The following is a 23724-nucleotide window of genomic DNA, read 5'->3' as shown; positions in this document are numbered from 1 at the left end:
AATGTAGGAGTTGCACTCTTAGGTACATACCCAAGAGAAACTCTCACAAGTGTAGCAAAGTGTTCTTGGCAATGCTATTCTTAATAACCCAGAAGCCCCATCAACAGGAAATTGGCCAAGGACATAGCTCACTCGTAGAGTGCTTCCCAAAAAATATTCTTATGAGGGATGCAGTGGCACATGCCTGTCCCAACACTCAGGAGGCTGAGGCAATGAGATTTCAAGTTAAGAGTTTTCCCTGGACTACATAGCTACAAACTATAGAAGAGTACCGTTTAAACCTTGAAGGGTACCTGGATAAGACATCCTAGGAACAACAAAGTAATATGGAAAACAAGGAAATAAGGCCAAATCTAAGACCAGAAAGTGAGAACACTGTCAATCATACTTCAATCTAATGGTTTAAAAAGGTGAGAGCAACACTGTAGACAAAGGTAAGAGACCACAACAACCCGAGGAAAAATTTACTAACACGCAAGACAAAATATTAATATTCATAATGTGAAAAGCCCCAGCAAGAATGTATGATCCAAATGAAAACAGACATACTATATCATCAGGCGATTTCAAATGTAAGTAGCAGGTAAATTTGCTTAGTGAGCCAGGCGGGATGGCACGTGCCTATAGTCCCAGCACTTGGGAGGCCCATGCAGGACTGCCGTGAGCTCATTTAAAAAAAGTTAAAAATCCAAGAAAGGCAGTGAGATTTTATATGATAATATAATAAATTTCTAGCCTACCCTAAATTTTAGGGAGAGAGTAAATTAATATTGAGTAGCTACTTGTAACTGCAGTAAGTTTCATTTTCCCTCAACCATTATTGACTACCTGGGGTGTCTGTTTTCTTAATTCACGTTAGTAAAACCCAAATTTTTTCCCCCCAGAATTGGGGCAGACTGAACTAAGGGCCTCAAGCATGCCTAGAACCCAAACTTTAACTTTTACCCAGCACAAGAAGTCAACTCTAGATTTTTTAGATGATACTAACTTTCTAATGACCCAAAGGAAGAAAAGTCTGTGATGGCCCCAATGTCTGGCATGGATGTAGGGTCACATCTGCCCCACAGCAGCCCCAGGGCAGAGGAAGGCCCATATGAGGAAGGGAAGGGGAACAGGCCACATTTGGGGCTGAGATCAGTTGAGGAAACAATAGGAATGTGGTACTGAGTTCAGCAACATACACTTGAGCAGATCAGGAAAGAACAGAAGAAAAGCAAAACCTGTGGCTAAACCATCTCCAAATCAAGCCAGGTGTGGTGGCACAGGCCTGTAACCCCAGCACTTGGGAGGCTAAAGCAGGAGATTGCCAAGAGTTCAAGACCAGCCTGAACCTCACAGCAAAAACCCTGCCTCAAAAAAAATCTTAAAATCACTTCTTTCAAATTACCTTTTTTTGCTGGGCGTGGTAGCGCACACCTGTAATCCCAGCACTTGGAAGGCTGACACAGGAGGATCATTGCAAGTTTGAGGTCAGCCTGGGCTACAAAGTGAGCTCAAGGCCTGCCTGAAGTGAGACCCTGTCTCAAAAAGAACCCCCCCCCCAAAAAAAATTACTTTTGGGTGCCAAGAATCAAACTCAGGAGTTTGCACTTGCCAGGGGGGCGCTGTGCCACTGAGCTATCTCCCTGGCCCTCAAATCAACTTTTCTTAAGAAACTGAGGGAAAGGGAAAAAATGAGGAATTTAGCCAGGCACATTGAGAGGGCCTATAATCCTAGGTAGTCAGGAGACTAAGGCAGCAGGATTACAGACTCTTCAGCCCCGCCTAAGCAAGTTAGTGAGACTCTGTTGCAAAATAAAAAATAAAAAAAGTAGGGCTAGGGGTGTAGCTCAATAGGAAAGTATCCCTGGGTTCAATCCGTAGTACCATAAACAACAACAACAACAACAAAAAACGAATTTGCAGTGTGGTTAAGAATCACATAAACAGTTGGGGAAAAAGTCATATATCTGATCTTCAACAGATGATTCTTTAAGTTTCACACAATGAAAATGCTTATCACTAGAGCGGTGCAATGGAATCCATGTGAAACAAGTGAAACAAGCCATGCCCCAGGAAGTTGACAGGGATTCAGAAAGGAAGTTCAACAGACACAGTGCCTTCTGAAAAAATTAACTTTTTACCTGATATGTAAAAAATAAAAATTATGCATATTTATGGAGTACTATAGAATTGTTTCCTTTACGATGTTTAACATTCTTCCTCAAAAGTCAAGCTCTGGGATCACCCTCAGCACCAGTAGAAAAAGGTCAATTAGTCCCTTCGGCTTCAACATTACCATCACCTCGTAGTTACCACGGACTGGACGGCCAACTTTTGTCAAATCACCGATTAAACCTCTATGACAGTAAAATCAGGCGAGAGGCTGAAGTTCACTTGGAATGCTATTATCACTGCCACTGGCTGCCCTTGAGTTGACTTCTTAAAAAGCTGTCGAAACCTTAAGTAAACAAATGCAGCAACCAACGAAAAAGGCACACCCAGAAACTCTGACTGCATAGTTCACAGTGGACTGTCCTGCCCCATTCACAGGTGGCCTTGCCTGGAGCCAAAGCAAGAAAGCAAACACTCCCCCACACCTCACACTCGGTGGCGAACCTTTGGCACGCGTGCAACAGCCTGCTCTTTGTCATCGCTGAAAGCTCTAAAAGGTTCACCATCGCTGCCATACGGGCAACAAAGAAGGAGGGTTCGACAGACGGCAGGGACACTATAACCATTGTTTTGGTGGCAAAAACTTAGCCCTTTCTCGCTTTTCTTGGGTGGAGATACTGGAGATTGAACCCAGTGTCTTGCTCTCACTGAGCAAGCAATCTACCACTGAACTACATCTCCATTCCTTTTTCATTATTTTATTTTGAGACAGGTCTCATTCAAGTTGCTCGTGCTGGCCTAAAACTTGTGATCTTCCTGCCTCAGCCTCTCAAGTGGTTATGCTCCCATTCCCAGCCCATTCTTGCTTCCCTAAGACAGCTTTGGGTTTCGGAGGTCGGAGGTTATTTCTTATATAATTTCATCTAGGTTTCTAGACTTCCTAACAAATCAGCCCTTTAGGATGCTCTACAAAGCTAAAAAGTATCTTTCTTTTATACCTGACTGGCAGCTTTCCCCCAAGGCCACCCCATACCCCACACCCCACTCCCAGTGGCCAGAACAAACCTACTCTGGAACCAGTGTCCAGTACTCAGCTGACCTTCATGGCAAGAAACCAGTCTGGTCAAAGAAACCTGTGATGGCAGTTTGTAAGGCTGCTTCTAACAGCACCCTAACAGAAACTAAGTTCCACTCTGAACATCTCTGATGGCCATTCAGTAGCACTCATTTGGAAGGTATTTTCGGAGGGACTCCCTGGGGCTTTTCAGTAAATCACAACAGCACAGAGGAAGCTTGGAGAGGTTAACACTATATACTGAAATCAAAGCAAAAATTGCTCTAATCACTCTCTCCGCCTCACTAAAGTACTTTGCAGGTAACTGGGAGTGCAGGATTAGTCACTGTGGTTTGCCATGGTGTCATCCAAGGAACAAAGTTAAAAGGCTGCCAATCACTCTCATTCCTAAGCACCCCGCCAGCGAGCACACCACCCTGGACAACAGTGTTTCTTCAAAGACGATAAGCAGAAAAATCAAAGAAGGTGGGAGAAAGTAGTTGTTTTATTCTGCCAAGTTCAACCTCTTTCTTTTTTTTGGTCTTTTTGAGACAGGGTCTCAACTCTGCGGTTCAGGCTGGCCTTGAGCTCACTTTGTAGCCGAGGCTGGCCTCGAACTTGCAACGGTCCTCCTGCCTCTGCCTCCCGAGTGCGTGTGTGCCACCATGCCTGGCTTCTCAACCTCTTTCTGCATGATTTCCTTAGAAGTCTTTCTTTTCACGGCCCAGGTCCACTCTTTTAAAAAAGGAAACCTAGCTGGGCATGGTGACACATTCCTGTAATCCCACTATTCAGGAGGCGGAGGCAGGAAGATTGTTGAGAGTTCAAGACCAGCCACCAGCCTGGGCTACAAAATTAGCTCAAGGCCAGCCTGAATGGCATAGCGAAACCCTGTCTCAAAAAAAAAGACTAAAAAAAAATTCATTATAAAAGCCACAACAACTTTGCAACGTATAGTCACTAGTTTTAAGCACAAAGTAATAAAGCAACAACTGAGGTACAGGAACCTAGGAATTTCAGGAAAGACAAGGTTTTTTTAACACTTACCCACTCTTCAACATTGGGGGGCTGCTCATCATAAATGCGTTCTTTGTCCCACAAAATATTAGATTTATCATATCGGTCCATCTTTCTTCGTGTTTTCACAGCAAAGAAAATCATTAAAGCAAAAGCCACCATAATTAGGAACCCCAGCACAATGGCAATAGCCTAAAAAGATTAAAGACATTGGCACAATTAATTTTAATTGCTTACTTCACTGCAATCTTACCCTCTACAAGTTAAAATCCTTACCTAAGGAGCCACTGGGTATCTGTGGTTTACGTGATATGTAACTGAATTACATAGTTGCATATTAAACATACCATAAAACCTAACCTATACCAACTGGGCTAAGGCTAGCAGAGCACATACACGTGCACGTGTATGTACACAGACATAGACACAATACTTGACTCAACCCTTAGAATATGCTTAAAGCTAAGTACTATCATCACTCCATTTTATAGCAGCAGAAAACTTTCTTAAGCTAGTTCATGCAGGGGCCGTATTCTTATGAACAGATGAAATGGCCAGTAGGGTCACTCAACAGCATCCTTCCAAAGGACTTGAAAAGTGCTAATCTCAGAATTACCTTTAAATACCCAAGCATGCCTATAATCTTGTTCACAATACATGCTTGGCAAACCTTCTCACATCCAGTATAAAATTCTGTCCACACAGGATCTGTCTTACCATAAATGATGAAGGCATGAATCTAACTAGGCTGTAAATTATAACCAATGGATAAATAACTCCTTTGGTCCACAGGCTTCTGTTTTCCGTCTTCTATAAGGTAGGGCTTATGACAAGGAAACTCACAACTGTGGCTGGTACTTGCAGTGCCTGCTAAGTGTATCAGGTGTACACTGGCCTGGGAGGGTCCTCAGGTTGAGACAGGAATCAGGTAGGCCTGGATATTTACTCACGGTAACAGGGAGCTCTCCTTCTAGCTCTCTACAGTGACACCCTTTCTCAAAGAATGTAGGTTTCGAGGAGCCAGAGGATTAGGAGGAATAAGGGTGTGGTAAGATAGAAGTACCAATTCTCAGTCCCTATTTACCACAGAAATGTCTGAAAGGCAACAACAAGCATTCTGAAAGGTCCACCTGCAGTGAAAGCAGTCATCAAAACAAACACAGTTACTGGAGAAAGTCTAACCCCAAAAGACTGACTCAGTCAGGCAAAAGAATGTGAATTCCTGAGTCAAAAGAGAGAGAGAGATTACTAACCGAGAAACTTTCAGGTGTTAGGGTAATTAATGACTCATGGTTGCTAAAGGCAAAGTTCTCAACCTTACCTGCACATCTGAATCCCTGGAGAGCTTTTAAGAATTCAGACACTGAAAACTACAAAACACTTCTGAAAGAAAATGGAAAAGACCTACACAAATGGAGAGAACATCGTATTGTCACAGAATGGAAAACTTGTAAAGATGTCAATATGCCCCCAAATTAGTCTAGAGTCACTGCAACTCTTCAAAACTTGGGGTTTTTTTTTTTTGCAGAAATTGATAAACTGGCCCCAAAAATTCATATGGAAATACAAGGAACCAAAAGTCTAACCAAACCACCCTACCATTTCATGATGCTAAAACTTACTACAGGACCGAGGATATAGCTCAGCGGCACAAGCGCCTGCCTGGCAAGCGTAAGGTCCTGAGTTCAAACCCCAGTACCAAAAATAAATAAATAAATAAATAAATAACCCCACAAACAAACAAAAAACAACTTACTACAAAGTTAGTAATCAAGATCGTGTGCATAAAGATAGAAACAGATTAATGGAATCAATTGGCAGTCCAGAAATAAATGCTCACAGTTATGGTCGGTCTTTTAAAAAAGAGTTGGGGGTGCTAAAGAATCAAACTCAGGGCCTGGTACACACCAGGCAAGCCCTGTTACTGTGAGTTATATCCCCAGCCCACACGGAGTTTTGTTTTGAGACAAGCTGCGACACAATCCAGGTCACACCTGAACTCATTATGTAGCCCGCAGGCTGACGTCAAATTTACACTCTCCTACCACAGCCTCACAAGCCCTAGGATTACAGTGTGCATTTTGACAATGCCATAAAGAATGTTTAATGGAGAAATAGTCCTTTCAGCAAAAACTATGACAACTTCATAGTCACATGCAAAGAATTTTGGACTCCATTACATCACTACCAAAAAATTAACTCAATGGATCAGAAGTCAAGTGTGGTAACACACACCTGCTGTTGCAGCACCTGGAAGGCTGAGGCAGGAGGATCTCAAGGTAGAAGCCAGCATGGACCACAAAGCAAGACCCTACCTCAGAAGAGTTGGACAGAGCATGGTGGCACACACCTATGATCCCAGCACTCAGGAGGCTGAGGCAGGTGCATTGCCACAAGTTCAAGGCCAGCCTGAACTACACAGCAAGACCTTGTCTCCAAAAAAAAAAAAAAAAAGCCAAGTGTGATGGCACTCCAGGAGGCTGAGGCAGAAGCACTGCAAGTTCAAGCCCACCACAGGCAACTCCACAAGGCTTTGTCTCAAACAAAACAAAACAAACAAAACTGCTGAGGATGTAGCTCACTACAGAGCTGAGTTTAATCCTCAGTTCCATAGGAAACTGAGGCCAGTCAGAGGCCTAACCTGTAAGAGTTAAAATTATGCAACTCTTAGTAAAAACATAGAAGCCAAGCATGGTAGTACACAGCTGTGGTCTCAACACTCAGTAGGCTAAGGCAGGAGGATCGCCACAAATTCAGCGCCAGGTTGGACTACACAATGAGTTCAAAACCAACCTGGAAAAAAAAAAAAAAGACCAACGTGGACTACATAGTGAGACTCGTCTCAAAAAAAAAAAAAAAGAAACAGAAATCTTTGTGCCCTTAAATTAGGTAAAGCATTCTCAGATATAACCCCAAAGCACAAGCAACAGAAGAAAAATGAGGTAAATGAAACTTCATGTAACCTAAAACATTTGTAAAAAAAAACACAATGAAGTACTACGGGACACCCCTTAGCACAGGTAGAACCAGACAACTGACAGTAACAAGTGCTGGTGAGAAATACAGATACTGGAACTCACATACCTTTCTGCTGGTATTTTAAATGTGCAATCTCTTTAGAAAAGTCTGGCAGTTCTTCAAAACATTAATCAGAGCAAGGTACAGTAACTTAGCAAGGCCTTGTCTCAAAAAATAGGGCTGGGGATGTAGCTCAATGCACACAAGTCCTCAGTTCAATCCCCAATACTGCCCTCCCAAAAGAAAACTTGAACACCAATGTTCACAACAATTTGTATGTACAGCAGTGACCATTACATTATTTCTAATAGCCATACAGAATCAGCTCCAATGTTCAGCAACTGATCAGTCAATAAAATATAACATATACATTCATTGGAAGATAACTATAAAAAGAAGTAAAGGATTCCTACAAGCTAAAACAGATAGTTGGGCCCTGTGGCACAGCCTGTAATCCCAGCACTTGGGAGCCTGAGGCAAGAGATCTTTGTGAGTTTGAGGCCAGCCTGGGTTATGAAGTGAGCCCAAGGCCTGCCTGAACTGGACAGCGAGACCCTGTTTCAAACCTCCCCCTCCCCCCCCAAAATAGATAAACTTTAAAAGCATTGTGGTAAGTGAAAGCAGCCAATCATAAAAGACTACATATTGAGATTATAATAAAATACTCAAAGAGGCAAATCCAGAGAGGTAGGATTAGTGGTTGCCTAGGGAAGGTTAGGAAAATGGCCAAGTTCTACAAATGATTGTGATGTTTGCACAACTGTGTGAATATATGACAAACCTGAACTGCTCTTTGAATGGGTGGAATTGTACAGTATTTTAATCATATCTTAATAGTGATACACAGTCCCCTCCCTGAGATTCTAATATAATTAGAAATGGACTCTTGGCATCAGATTTTTTAGGTTTTTTTTTTGGTTATGGTATCAGTATCTTCAAATTCCTAGAGTCACTGTGTTACATATCTCAAGCTGACAGCATCTGACCCAAGGAGAGGGAGAGGAAATAAAAAACTAAACACTACTCATACCTCCTGGGGATCCACCACACAGTAGTGGTACAAATACTGGTCCACGTAGAGACTACTAACTGCAGGTCCATAAAACTGGCTACAAAGGGTGTATATCTGTGAGCCATACATAGATCCAGATGCCTGGGCAGTGGGATTGACGCCCATTATATAGACGATCGTGGCAATAAACACCATGATGCCCAGGATGGCGCTCAGGATTATTACAGTCAAGTAATATCTCCTTGTTCTGGACAGTTCAGATCTTATAACGCTGGTAACAAATATCACCAATGAAGCAATGAAACAAAAGGCAGCCATGGCCAACAGGAAGCCCTTGGCCGCTCTTGGATCGGTGTAGCCTGCTCCATAGCCATAACCGTAGCCATAACCGTAGCCATAGCCATAGCTACCAAAGCCACTTCCTCCGTAAGGGTAGCCCATGCCACTTCCGAGAAGGCCAGTCCCATAGGCTCTGTCCCAGGCGAGTGTGGAGGCAACACAGGCAAATATAGCAATGCACATTACAATAATGAGCATAGACAGAATCCGAATCACCCCTGGGGGAGAGGTCCATTTGTAGAAGTGAAGGATTTCATCTTCTGGGTAAAAAGAATATGCTGGCTGAGACAGCATCGGTCGAACATGCATTTCTCCACCATATATGTCATTGCTTGGTGCATAATGATTTGGTTTGCTGAAATGCACATAAAAACAACTTTAAGTTAGCACTTTTAAGTGGTAAACAGAAGGAACATGTAAAGTCATTGTAATCATTCACACAAGCCATAACACAACTATTATTACTGCCTGCTGGTCAGTAAAGGTATTCAGGCACTGAACAGTAAAAAAATCTGCACTGGAATCACCCGAAGAGCTTGTTAACAGGTAGATTAGATTATCAGTCCCTAGAAGTGTAGGCTCTGTAGGTCTGAGGCAGAAGATGTTTCCAGCTAATGCAGATACTGCTCTTCTTGGAAATGTATCTTGAGAATGACTGGTCTAGTGTACTATGAAGCACAAGTTCTCAAAATCTGCTCCATATTAGATAACCGGAAAAGGGTAAAACTCTGGTAATGGGGTTGAGTATGCAGCACAGTGGCCAAGCGCTTGCCTAGCAAGTACAACGGCCAGGGTTCAATCCCCAGCACAAGAAAAAAACCCTTCAAAATATGCACACTGTATCAGTTGAGGATGAAGACAGATGAGACCAATGGTATCAACCTATTAGCTTTTGTGGCACAAGGTAGGTGCATTTGGATATAACCTACAACTGGCCTCCAGGGTCATGCACAACTCCTGGCAGCCTCCTACTGAAGAAAGGACCTTCATTAATTTATCCTTGTGACATCTGTTTACTGCAATTGCCAGGATGACTTGTACTGGGCAATCTACCAGGAAATGGTGATAACAAAAGACCAGGATAATCTCACTGCACAGTTTTATCTGTCCAGGGAGTAACATACCAAGAAAAAAAGCACTTTGAGGTCTTCCCCCGACCCCATACAGGGATTGAATTGAACCCAGAGCCTTTGCACTAGGCTGCACCTCCAACCCCTTTTATTTATTACTTTGAGACAGGGTCTTCCAAAATTGCCTAGTTCAGATTTGCGATTTTCCTGCCCCAGCCTCTCAGAGTGCTGGGATTACAGGTGTACATCATGATGGCAGGCTAGGGGTTCTATTGTTTTGTGACCTGAGAAATGACTATATGGGTGTTTGCTTTGAATTCATCAATTCTCTCACAATATGTTCTGTGTCCTTTTCCACATATGCATTGTAATTCACCCCCCCCCTTTTTTTTTTTTTACAAAGGCAACATACAGATGTTAAGTTAATGGAGCACAACTAAATTATAATATTCTCCAGCTCCCCCCACTCCCACCCTGTGGTCCTGGGGATCAATTCCAGGGTCTGCACATATAGGCCAATTCTCTACCAGTGAGCTAATCCTGACCTCTTCAACATATTTTAAGAACCACACTGTCATAAACAACTGTGTCCCTATCATGTTCAGGAAGTAACTGAGGAGGTGACATAACTGGAAGACAAGCCACAAGAGGAAACAAAATATATATTTGGTCTTAGTTCCTGTAACCGGACGCACAACTAAAACCCTGGGATTTTTCAAAGTGCTACACAACTTTTTGTATGTCTATGCGCTGGAGCCTTCAGGATGGGGCTGGTCAGTTAAGTGCAGTCATGACTCCTCCCTAATATTCAGGGAGCTGACGGAGGCCAAATGTTAAGTTGATCACCAATGGCCAGTGATTTAATCAGTTATTCCCGTACAATGAAGCTCCTACAAAACCCCAAAAGCACTGGGTTCACAGAACTTCCAGACAGCTTAGCAGGTGGAGCTCCCTGGAGAGCAACTCACCCTGAGGGGATGGCAGCACCACGCCTCTCCTCCATACCTCACCTGTGCCTCCTTTATCTGGCATTCACTGGTAAATGTAAATACTGTAAGCGGCTCCTTTGGTTCTATGAGCTGCTCTAGCCACTTAATTCCAACAAAGTGGTTATAGGAACCCCAATTCATAGCCACGCAGTCAAGGTAAAGGCCAAAGCCTGTGCTTGCAAACTGGTATTCAAAAGTGGAGGACAGTGCTACAGGACGCACCCTCCACCCGTGACCCGCACTGCCCCTAGGCACAGCATCAGGACTGAGGGCTCCACCGCCAGTGAGGAGAAATCTCCATGCGTTTTTGGTGACCAGAGGTCACAGAACCATTCTCTAGCAACCGTGTTGTAAGAATATCACAGGAGAAACTAAATTTGTTTTTTCCTGTATTCAATCCTGACAGTTACTTGAGTTAAAGCTACAAACTACTTAAAAGAAGAAATCCCACGTCAATGCTTGATAACAAGTATCAAATTTAAGAATTCACTGATACATCCCCAAGTACCCTCAATTTTGCTTGTTTACACAAGGCAGTAATCACTTTTAAAGTTGACAATATGGAAAACGTTTTCCTAAGTGAAGAAACCAGTTCCAAAAGGCCACTTATTACACATTTATGTATATACATATATATGTATATACATAAATATATATGTATATACACATATATATATGTATATGGCCAAAAACAAAGTCAGTGGGCTATATATTCTAAATGAGTAAATTGCATGGCCTGTGGATTACATCTCAATAAAGCTGACATTTTAATATGTGACAGTATGTCACCAACAGAGATCTAAAAAGGGTATAAGTATTGAAGATTCACACCATGTGTGAAAAACAAAAAGGAACATACAGTTCATACAATTAATACAACTGGACAGTCTCTTGAGGCAAACATGAGAAACAGGAGACAGAAGTTGCCTCTCCCTAACTAAAAGTAACGGGGAAATTCACTTTTTACCAGACAGTCTTTGGTATAGTTCAAATTTACAGGCGCATAGACTGACAGTAACAGATGAGTTTCAAATGTACACATTTTTTACATATAATACACCTTATCAAAAAAGAAAATAAAAATTTACTTACAATTCATCAGGTCTATAGGGAGGTGGACTTTCAAAAGGCCTTGATGACATGGTGGTGTCTGTCACTGATCACCTGATCTTTAGGATGAGCAATGTCTGGTAGCTCCCAGGAAAAGCTAATCTAAGCAACAAAAGAAGGGCAGTGGCATTACTACTGAGCTCAGAGCCGTCCTGATCACTAAGTAACTACACACTTGCCAGTAACTGCTCACTCCAGCCGCTGCTCTTCCCTTCTCCGCTAACATTTTTACCTGCTAGACATTAGTTCCTCGAGCACAGAAAAAACACAGGAATCATTTGGCCTCACAGTCCTCATAGCACAAAGCACCTTACTTTGCACACCCATACTATTCATTTAAAATAATAATGAATCCACTGGGTATTGTACATGCCTGTCCCAGAACTCAAGAGGCTGAGGCAGTAGGATTGCTGTGAGTTCAAGACCAGGCTGGGCTACATAGTGAGTTCAAAGCCAGTCTGAACCACATAGCAAGACCCCGTCTCAAAACAACAACAAACTATAAAATAAAATAAAAAATAAAATAATGGAACCCATTACATGTTAGCAAGAACACTATTTATGAGAAATAATTACATTTTCTAAAATAAAAATATAAGAATGGAAGCATTTAAAGCTTTTTACATCTCTGTAATGTCTGACTCTACAGAAGACAGCTGGATCCTCACATCGTTTCTGTATTCAGTCTGCATAGATGAAGTAGATAGAGAACATTCAGCTTCACACGGATAATGTCTTTGGAAAGGGGAGGGATATTTGAATAGACTTCAGACTATTGGGGACATTCAGCTTTATTATCACAGCAAAGCTTCAATTGTAGTTTTTAAAAGATTAGTTGCAATATGAAACCCCAAACTGAACAAGTGGTTTTTTTCATATAAATAGATAGATAGATATTTATTTAGTTTGTTTTGTTTTTCTTGCCTTTTTTTGAGGCAGGGTCTCCCCATGCAGTTCAGGCTGGCCTGGACTCATTATATAGCCCAGGCTTCCTCCCTCTAGCTTAGGTTGGTCTAGAACTCACAATAACCCTCCTGCCACAGCCTCCCGAGTACTGGGATTACTGGCATGTACCACCACACCCAGTCTTTTCTTGCTTTTTGAGATAGGGTCTCACTATGCAGCCCAGGTTGGCCTACAACTCACAATGATCCTCCTGCTTCAGCCTCTGGAGTATTAGCTGGTAAGACCAGCGGGCTTTAATGTAATAGAATATGGAAAATCTGGGTGTGGTGGCTCATGCCTATAATCCAGCACTCGGGGAGCCCTGTTGCAAAATAATAATAATAATAAAATGCACTGGTCTTGCACTTTGGATTTCTTACCCTTGCGTTATTTGGTAGCATCTTACATTGAAAATATCAAGTCACTGAGGTAATGCAAATCTCTCAAACACTGACGGAAGTATATTTAAAACCTGAAATTCTAAGTTATAGTAATAAAAATTTCAAAATCTTTCATTTTATAGCATATATGGAAAATATTTAGTCAAAAAAAAGAAAAATATTTAGTCACTTCAAAGAACAAAGATGCGTAAAAAAACTTCTGAAAAGCAAATTATTCCACATTTCTTTGATTTTTTTGTTTTGTTTTTCTCCATTACTTTTAAACTTTTATATAAAATGAAAATGTAAGTGCAATTACATATATAAGCCAGGCATAGTGGCTGGTACACACCTGTAATCTCAGCTACTTGAGAAGCAAAGGGAGGAGGATTTCAATTTTGAGGCCATTCCAGGCAATTTAGTGAGACTGTCTCAAAATAAAAATACTTCAAAAAGGACTGGAGATTTACTCAGTGGTAGGGCACTTGCCTAGCATGCAGGAGACTCTGGGTTCAACTCCTGGGACCAAAAAAAAAAAAAATGCATGTGTATCAGGGTCTAGCACATACTGACTGTCCTGTGTTATATAAAGCATAATTAATTGATTTTAAAGTGAGTCCTTATTATTAAAAATGATTACAGAGCCAGGAGTGGTGGCCCATTCCTATAATCCTAGCACTTGGGAGGCTAACGCAGGAGGATCACTGTGAGTTTGAAGCCAGCCTGTACTACATAACAAAAACCTATCTCAAGAAGCCAGAAAAACAAAAGTGATTCTGAAGTATATAGATGATGGTCCTGTAAACATTTTCCCATCTTCTCCAAGTCTTCAAAACTGAACACAATTCTTAGTAAAGGGGAAAAACACTGAACTCATTAAAGAGTCCTTTCCTAAGAGAAACGTAAAATGACAATGTTCTAAAACCCCTCAGAACACCAATCCCTTGACTTCTGAAAGGCAACTTCACTCAATCAACAAGTAGTTATTAAGTGCCTAACCATGCGGAGGAGCCTGTGGAAGTGGAGAATGGATGCAGCTGTGCAGGTCACAAGCTTCGGTGACTCGTCAGGCTTACTCGGGGCTGCGATACGTGCTCCAGTGCAGCATGGGGAAGACTCTGAGGAGGAGGCTGGAGCCGGGGTCCTAAGAGCGCATGGGAATTCTGGCTGGCTTGATGCCAACATGCACGTGGCTGGTTATGATGGGGCAGAGGGTACAAACTGGAAGGACTAATCTCTCAAATAAGGCTATGGTGAGAAGATATAGCGCTAAGGATAGGGTAAGGACAAAGAGAACTTTGTTGTTTTCTTCTTTTGAGACAGATCTTGCTATGTAACCCAGGCTGGCCTCAAACTCCTGGCAATCTTCCTGCCTCAGCCTCCTGAGTGCCACCAGGCTGGGCATCCACAAAGGGGTTTGAAAGTCTGGTGGGCATTTCTTACCTCATTCAGGAGGAAATAGGAAGCAGCTCATGATTCTCTGTAGGGGAGGTAAAAATAAGGACAAAAAGGACAGAGAGAAAAGGAGCTCCTGAGACGAGCAGCAGCAAATGCAGAGGAGGTGATGAAGGCTTATCTTAGGAGCTGGGTGAGGGGAAAAACCTAACACACACTGGATACCTATCCATGTGCCAGGTACTTTACAAAAATTGTCACTTCACCCTCAGACGACCCTGAATAGCTGCTACTTTTCGCTTACAGAGAGGCTCAGAAAGAGCTGTGAATACGCTCAAAGTCAGAGGGAGGGCAGTGTGCCACTGAGGTGAACTTGAGCCCGGATCTTGTGCTTTCCATGACTGTGGCTCTTTTCTTCCCTTCTGAGACAGGATCTTGCAGTGTCCTTCAGGCTGGCCTGGAACTCCCCACCATCAGCCATCCTCCTGCTTCAGGAGTGCTGAGATGACAGACGTATGCACCACACCCTGCTCAGCTTTTAAAGCTTTTGAAGGCAACTACCATCTGGGACAAACTAGTCTTCATGTGGGGAGCCAGCTGTGTCAGGGAGCGTGGACTCCATTTGCGGAGGTCCACAGAGCACTAAGCATTCTCCTGGAGAAAGGTTGGCCAGGCTCACGGATATAGTAAACGCACAGTTCCCAAACCAAAAGGCTCAAGACTTGCTCTAGAAAAGCCAGCACTGGGACCATCGCAAGGTACTACACCAGCTTCAGCACTTCACACCTTTCCTACCAGGACAGCAAAGCTGCAGTCATTCTTTCCAGGAAACTAATGAAAGAAGAAGGGTGCTCTGAGACACACTAGCTGGTAAACTCCCTGGAAGCACTGATTGAAACAATATTTTAAGCCAGGTGTGGTAGCACATGCCTACAATCCCAGCACTTGCGAAGCTAAGGCAGGAAGACTGCCGTGAGTTGGAGGCCAGCCTGGGCTACATAAATAAGTTCAGGGCCAGCGTGAATTACACAGCAAGACCTTGTCCCCCACAAAAAAAATTAAATAAATAAATAAATAAAAATTTAAAACAATGACTTAAGATATTTTAAAACAATGTTCACTGATTAAAACAATGCCAGGTACATGGTAGATGTGCAAATATTTGAACGGTTACATGAGTCAGACTGGATCGTGGATATTTCTGCCTGTAGTCTCTTGTGCTTTCAGGCTGAAGGTAATGGAAAAGTATCAAGTTAACTTTGTAAGGCGCTACTCTCAAATGACAGTTGAGAAACAGCTATAATTTGAGTATTTTAAAGTCTCTCCTTTTTAAATAAAATCTGTGCAAATATACATGAAAATGTTAAGAATAGTAAATCAACTCAAACTCCTAAACTTTGTTCTTTAGTAATGTGTCCAAAAAATTAAAATTAAAAAAAAGAACATGTCTGGTTTGGCAGTGAATGCCTCTAATCCCACCACTCGAGAGGCTAATGCAGGAAGATCACTGTGAGCTCAAAGCCAGCCTGTTCTACATAGTTCAAGGCCAGCCTGAACTACAAAGCAAGGCTATCTCCCCACCACACACACACACACAGGCAACTTTTTTCCACATCCTGGAGTAGATTCAAATCCCTATCTCTCAGAATAAACCCTGCCCAAGTATACATTAGATAAAACTTCAAAAATAGAAATATACTGAATGTTAGTAACATCAACAGAAGTTATACAACTTTCCAAATACAGTGAGGGAAAACATCTGCAATACCTTAATTTTTTTTTCAAGAGTAGGAAAATTTATTGGAGAAAAGGAATGGAGAATGGAGACTAGGAACAGCTCCTGAGAGACAGGAGGGATCCCAAATGGGTTGCTTCTACCTTAATTTTTTAAAACCACTTTAATAAAGTACAGCATACAGAAAAGTACACAAATCCTAAGTGTACAGAATCTTGTAATTAACACCTGTCGATTTTTTTATATTCTAATCGTGAAACACAAACACACATAAATGAGAAATATGGGTCAAAATGTTATGGGACTGTTTTAAAAGACAAAAGTCCAGATTAAGGGTCTTTATAACTGATGTTTGGAAAAGGAACATTAAGAAAAACTTAATTTAAGAAAAACTGGGGCTGGAATATAGCTCAGTGGTACAAGCGCCTACCGGACAAGCACAAGGTCCTGAGTTTGATTCCGGTACGAAAAACAAACAAATAAAAAAGAAAAACTGAAGTACTATTAAATGTGGTACCCTGCTTTTAAAGCTAAATGTCATAATGACAAATACTGACCTTAAAAGACTCTTACCCTCTCTATATGCTCAATCATTCACAACTAGTCCCCAACAACTACTTCAGGGTCAGTGATAGTTTCTGAAAACTCTAAATCAACCCAGATTTGGGCTAAAGTTGTCAAAGTTCAAACAAAACCTCTTTCCAAAGGGGTATTTTCTGGATGCAGCATTCATTTGGCCTGTCTCCTCTAACAAGAGAGATTTTAAATTGTGAAACACTGTTAGAAAGCTCATTAAGAACAAGTCATGCCACGCCTTTGTTTCTCTTCTGGAGAAGGTAAACACACTGGTAGCTGAGGGAGGCTCAGAAGAATCCCGGGAATCTAGGGCACAAGCTTGGGAGTCAGGCAGATTCCCAAGGGACCAAGTAACAGCACCTCATTACACCAAAAATAGGCTGGTTCTGCCCACCAGCAGGGAGGCCGCCAGCCGTCACAAGGTGGGCTACATAACCCTCTCCGGATTTGGAGCTGACCAATCCATGGAAAGGACAACTGACTGGGACTGGCTACCGCTGAGCACAATCTCTGGGAAGGGCAGAGGTGAAACCGACCTAGCAGTTTCAACAGTGTCCTTTCCCTAGCAGCAACCTGGAGCCAGTTTCTCACCTTCTCCAGGCCTCAGTGGATCTACCCGGTCTGCCACGGGAATAATCCTGACCTTGGGCAGAAGAGGAAGATGGTTAGCCCTAAGGTAAGAAATGTAGGTGCTTAGGTACTTTGGTATTTGGCACATAAATAGGTCACTGTAAGCTCTGTGTTAGGGCCCTGAGTTTGATCCCCAGGCCCAAAGCTAAATAACTAAATAAACAAACAAACAAACCCAATTTAAAGAAAAGCATGCAGTAAGTATAGGACAAAGGAACCTCACCTTAATAAGATTTTTTTTTTGTACTAGAGAAAAGCCTTAGCACAGGGCCAAATCGCCAACTCTTTAAATTCTTTATTTTGGTGCCGAGTTTCTCTAAATTCACCAGGTAGGACTTGAACTTTCAATCTTCCTGCCTCACCCTCCCAGAGTGCTGGGGTTATAGGTACATGCCACTTCGCCTGCTGATGCTTTCTTCTTTAGAGACAGGGCCTCACTGTGTAGCCGGGCTGGCCTCAAACTCACAGCGATCCTCCTTGCAGGTTGTGCGCCACCACGCCCAGTTGATTTTCATTTTCAGTCACTTTTAAAAGTGGCATTTCCAAAAAATAAATAGTATTTTCCGGGTAAGAACTTCAACAAAAGCTAACAAGTGTCGCCAGGTGTGGTGGAACATACCTGTAATCCCAGCACTCGGGAGGCTAAAGCAGGGGGATCACTTCAAGATTGAGGCCAGCCTGGGCTACATAGTCCAGGACAGCCTGAACTACACAGCAAGACTCTTATCTCAAAAAACAAAACAAAACCAAAAGCTAACAAGCATTCACAGAAAAACTGCTCAGATCTAGGAATTTTGTACAAGAAATAAAACCTGAAATCTGTTCATCATGTTCTAAAGTAGGTAGGAGGGTGCCTAAGGATTGTGAAGGATCTAAAAACACCAGGCCTTAAAACAAATGATTAGAAAAACAGGAAATGTTTGGCCTGACAGAACTCAGGTGCCTTGGCACTGAGTTACAACCCCAGCCCCTTATTTTTTTTATTTTGAGATTTTATTTTTTATTTTTGTCTTTATTAAGTCCTTAAATCGCCAGGGATGGACTTGAACTTGTGATCCTCCTGCCTCAGCCTCCCACGGTGATAAACTTATAGGCATACCCTACCACACTGGCTGGCCTTTTGAATTTGACCTTAGAAGGGCAGTTGTAGTCCTAGAAATGGTTAAAACAAAACCAAAAACAACACAAACCCACAGGGTCAGATTTCATTTCAAAGTTAGGAAGTCCCACCTCCGCCCTTATTCCACCCTCCCCACAAGAATAACAAATAACCATTTGAGCTCATGCCACTCACACAAAAACCTAAGTCATTTGTTATTTTTTAGAGACTAGACCAAGAGACTTCAAGGTCTCTTTGAAGGACAAGTCTGTGACTGCTCTGCAGCCAGCAGCTAGAGGATGAGGGTCCCAGGCCCGGCACAACAAAGCTGGTAAAACAAGGCTGGACCCATGCTGCCTGAGGAGACTGAGTCGAGGGCTGCAAGCACCAACTCCACCTGAGGAAGGCAAACACCGTGCACTGCAAACACGGACAGAAACTTTTTAAAAAAATTTTTTAAATCCGAATTTAATAATATAAAAAAGATGAGTAGAAAGGCCACTGGATTTAGATCACCTTTACAAATGTGTCAGAAGGGTGACAGGGACAAAAGAGCGAAAGAGAACCAGCAGATCCCTGCTGCAAATATTCAACTGAAAACCCATACCTCCTGCTAATGTTAACATACAATAACATTCTCTCCCTGAGAATGTTTACTGGCCAAAAGCCATCTTAATAAAAACTAAGGCGCCAGGCGTGGTGGCACACATCTGTAATCCCAGCACTCCGGAAACTGAGGCAGGAAGGTTGCTGTGAGTTCAAGGCCAGCCTGAGCTAAACAGTGAGTTCAAAGCTTGAACTGGGTAGTAAGACCTTGCCCTACCCTGAAAAAAAATTTTTTTAAATAAATTTTATAAAAAGCTAAGCTGACATGTAAAAAAAAAAGTCCTAAAATGCTTTGCCCTGCCAGGCATGGTGGCATATGCCTGTAATCTCAGCACTTGGGAAGCTGAGGCAGGAAGATCACAGCACTGGAATAAATAAACTTCATTACAGTTTTTTTGTTTTTGTTTTTTGATTTTTGGTTTATTTCTGTTTGTTTTTCTTCCCTTACCAGGAATCAAACTCATGACCTCCTGCTTGCCAGGCAGGCCTGTGCCACTGAGCTAAATCCCCAGCCCCCCCCCCTTTTTGTTTTTTGAGAGGGTGTTATGGCTGATACATTGTGTCAACTTGGGGAGTCTAGAGGTTTGGCTAAGTGACTCAGCAGGGAGCCAGGGTGCTTACTTTGTATAGATCCTGAGCCTGTGGAAGAGGAGGGCATGGAGATTATATGAGTGCAGGCTGGGGATTTAGCTCAGTGGCACAGCGCCTGCCTGGCAAGTGTGAGGTTGTGAGTTCGATTCCTGATACCAGACCAAAAAAAAAAGAGATTATATGAGTGCTACATGACCCCTGGGTGGGGGTAGCCTGTTCACAATGCAAGGGAAGGCAAGAGGCTGCCTGCTGCCATTCCCCACTTTTGCCCTTGTTGCTTTGCTGTGTTCTGCTTCCATGAACTGCTGCCCTCTGCCATGTGCCACTCTGCCCTGGAGCCAGCCAAGTATGGACTCAATCCTCCAAAAACTGTAAGCTAAATAAACCTTTCCTTTCTTAATTTTGCGCACTGAGTATTTTGTCCCAGCAACAAGAGAAAAGTAACTAAGACAGATGGTCTCACTATGTAGCCCAGCAATCCTCCTAACTCTTGTCTCCTAAATGCTGGGATTACAGAGGTATGCTAATAGCACTCTATTCCTTATTCCTTTTAGGTCACATATAGCAATAGTCAATTTGCCTTTAAAAAGTTTAAGTCATAACTGACATTAAATGATTGGATTTAGACAACAGGCACATCATAACAACTTCCCTATAATTGTGAAATCAAAGGGTTAGGCGTGGTGGCACACGCCTGTAATCCTAGCCCCCGGGAGGCTGAGTCAAGAGGATCCTTGAGAGTTTGCGACCAGGTTAGGCTACAAAGTGAGTTCAAGGCCATCCTGAACTGCATAGCGAGACCCCGTCTCAAAAAAACAAAAAATAATAATAATAAAGTAAAAAAAAAAAAAAAAAGTGAAATCAAGCAGATTTTGAAATGGACTAGGTCTATTTCTGTGAGGAACAACATTTTTATTGAAGTGTCCAAGTGACACACTCCCCTAACCCTCCCAAACTCTCCCCACAAGGCCTTCCCCCTGAGGTAGATCCCCAGCCCTTCATTTTTTATTTGGAAACATGGTCTTGCTGAGTTGCTAGTATTTTGATAGGGTCTCTCTAAGTTGCTAACTGCCCAGGTTGTGCTCCAACTCTTGATCTTCCTGCCTCAGTCTCCCACAGCGCTAGGATTACAGACACATGCTACCATGCCCAGCCTTCAATGACCTTTAAGCAAACCAAACTCTGCCTAGAGCTGGTGATTTAGTTCAGAGGTAAAGTGCTTCTCTAGCACATGCAATCCCCAGTACTGGAGGAGAAAAAACAATCTAGAAAGTCCCCAAATTCAATTCTCAGCTCAAATGTCACCTCTTCAGACATGGCCTGGTTGCTTGCTCCATCACTCTGAACTCTAATTCCAGAGCAAATTTTCCTCACCAAAAAATTATTATTATTATTACTATTATTACACTACCATTTCTACCCCATCTGGAGTAGCACTTTCACAAGCACTAAGACATCTGTATTCACCATCACTTACCCTAGTTCCTAGACCCAGTTCCTAGCCTGAAGGAACAGTCTCTTCAAACTTCATTAATAAAACCAACAGACCAAAACTAAATAAATAAATAAATAAAAACCAGAGCGCACTGGAGCTGGAATTTGAGTCCACCAGTGAATGCCTTCCAGTTCTTCACTAACACCCAGTAAATACACTTCTTCGAGGTCTGTCTGGCTGAAGTAGCTAAGTGCTTTCGTTCTGAGGGAGACAGGAAAGGACACACAGCAGGATGGGAACCGATGGGAGTTCCTCAGGCAGAATCCCAACCCCCAGATCAGAATGGCAAGGTCCGGAGGTGACCGGCACCACTGTCACCAGCAGAAACACTAGGTCACAGCCGAGGGTTAAAACACATCAGTGCAGTCTTTTTACCTTAACACTTCTACCAATAGTAATTTGGATGAAAACAGCCTACTTAATAATCAACTAAGTCTTAAAGTGCAACTAAAGAAAACTTAGGTTCCTGACAAAGTGGAAAGGCATTACGCATCATTTATGTGCTTCGAAACATTAAGACTATCTTGTATGTTAAGCAAGAGTTCTACCACTGAGTTCTCCCAAGCCCAAAAGTAACGTTGATATTATTAGGAAAAATAATTCCAACACTATCTTTTTTTAAAAAAAAAAAGAGGAAAACAGAAAACCTAAGACAGTCAGGTATGGTGGCTCGTGCCCAGCTCTTTGAAAAACTGACACAAGAGGATTACAAGTTTGAGGCCAGCCTCTGCAATTTAGCAAGACCGCCTCAAAATAAAAAATACATAGGGACGTGGGTGCATGGTAGAGCATCCTGGGGTTCGATCACCAGTACTAGGGGGAAAAAAAATTACCATTACATCAAGCATGATGCAGAAAACTTAAACCAGCCCATAGGGACTAGTCAGGGTTAGAGAAATCTGTAAATACCTTCTGTGATTGGCTGAAACAGCCTTCAAGCCAGCCCGTTTCTGGTTTGTTTATCCACCTTCAAATACTTTTAACTGGACCTGCCCCTAACCACAGCGCCTCACCTACAATAGGCACAGCCCCTAATTTCCCTAAGCAGTCCCTGTGCTGCAGGAAAGCACAGAACCTGTTCTACCTATTTCGCTATCCTCTCCAAACCCTAACAAAGGAGGCACCTTCCACCATTTGGGAGGCTGAAGCAGGAGAATCATTGTAAGTTTGAGACCAGCCTGGGCTACAAAGCGAGCTCAAGGCCAGCCTGAACTGCATAGTGAAACTTTGTCTCCAAAAAAAAAAAAAAAAAAAAAGGAGGCACCTAGTGAGTAAGTGTTTTTTGTTTTCGGTAATGAAGATTGAACCCAGGGCTTCCACACTGACCTACATCCCCATCCCTCCCACCTCATTTTTTTTTTTTTTTTAATTTTGAGACAGGGTCTCCCTAAATCACCAAATTGCCCGGCCGGGCTCCAATTTGCTATCCCCTCCCTTCGCCCCAGAGTGCTGAGATTGCAGGCACGTGCCACCAAGGACTAAAAATGTTATTTTGGTCCTGTGGCTCCACCATTTAAAAACACTTATTTTCAAACACTAGAGAAAAAAAAATCAAGATTAACACGTGTGGCGCAAAGTAACTGCTGCTACATGTGTGGATGTACAGTGTGACTCACCCACCTGCGCCGAGAAACAACTGGTTTTCAAACCACTGCAAGAACCGCAGGGCCGTGGGGGGAAGAAGCGCTTCTCCTTTCCAGGGATCCGGGAGCGCACCTGTGCGCGTGCGGGCCGCACACCACGCAGCCTGGAAAGCGCTCGCGCCTCCGCGCGTGGCTAACTCCCTGCCGGGCGGCTCGCCGGCGGGGCCGGGGCCTGGGGCTCAGTCCCCTCACTTGCGGCTGGGGGGTCTCGGGAGCCGGCGACCGCGGCCGCGCTCGGAGCAGGCACCGCCTGGGGCCGACGGCGCCCCGCAGCTCCCAACTCGCTTTCTTCCGGTCAAGGCTGGGGCTCCGCGGCCGGAGCCGCGTCCCTCGAAGTCCAGTCTCGCCCCAAAGAAACTCTCCGCTCTCCGGCTTACACTGACGCGGGTCCACACAACTCCCACTACGCGGCTTCAAACCAGCCGGTGGGACCCACACCTCCAGCGCTATTTCAGCGGACGGGATGTGGGGTGCACGCCTGCAAACGCAGCCCTACAGGAGGCTGAGGCAGGAGGATCACACCGAGAACCCCACCTGGGCATCAGGGATCTAGAGACCTTGTCTCGACATAAAGAGGCTGGGGCTGTAGGTCAGGGCGAAGGCCCTGGGTTGAATCCCCCGGAATAAATAAAGAGAATTTTTCTGAGACGATCCAGGCACCCCCTCTTCCCGGGGCGCCCGGGGTGGAGGCAGGCGGAATCGGGGCGCGCGGGGCCGCACTGCAGCCCTCCCCAGCCGGGCTGAACGCGGGGTTCCCGGATTCCGAGCCCCGCGCCTCCCCCGTCGGGAGAAGTGGCCCGCGCCGCTCACGTCCCTCGAGGAAAGCGGCCCGGCCTCGCCGAGGAAGCTCCGCGCCTCCCCGCGGGCTCTGGCCCGGGCGAAACCGCCACCGAAACCCGCGTCCACGCCCTGGCGGCCGGCCCCGC

At 43.6% G+C, this 23724-nt stretch overlaps 1 protein-coding gene across 1 annotated transcript in view; it reads right to left on the bottom strand.

The window, feature by feature from the left end:
• Ocln (occludin) overlaps nucleotides 1–22875 on the bottom strand; it is a 46734-nt gene extending 23859 nt beyond the window's left edge. Inside the window, exons 1-4 of the mRNA XM_005413920.2 lie at nucleotides 22776–22875; nucleotides 11686–11805; nucleotides 8214–8889; nucleotides 4196–4357 (exon numbers count right to left, since the gene is read on the bottom strand). Coding sequence (XP_005413977.1) covers nucleotides 4196–4357; nucleotides 8214–8889; nucleotides 11686–11735 — 888 coding nt within the window. The 5' untranslated portion in view covers nucleotides 11736–11805; nucleotides 22776–22875. The remainder of the gene's footprint in view (nucleotides 1–4195; nucleotides 4358–8213; nucleotides 8890–11685; nucleotides 11806–22775) is intronic.
• Nucleotides 22876–23724: the final 849 nt, after the last annotated feature.

This window comes from Chinchilla lanigera, unplaced genomic scaffold, assembly GCF_000276665.1.
Source record: "Chinchilla lanigera isolate Chin_1 unplaced genomic scaffold, ChiLan1.0 scaffold00174, whole genome shotgun sequence".
In the NCBI taxonomy this organism is placed as follows: Eukaryota; Metazoa; Chordata; class Mammalia; order Rodentia; family Chinchillidae; genus Chinchilla; species Chinchilla lanigera.
This window is presented reverse-complemented; position numbering and strand designations above follow the sequence as displayed.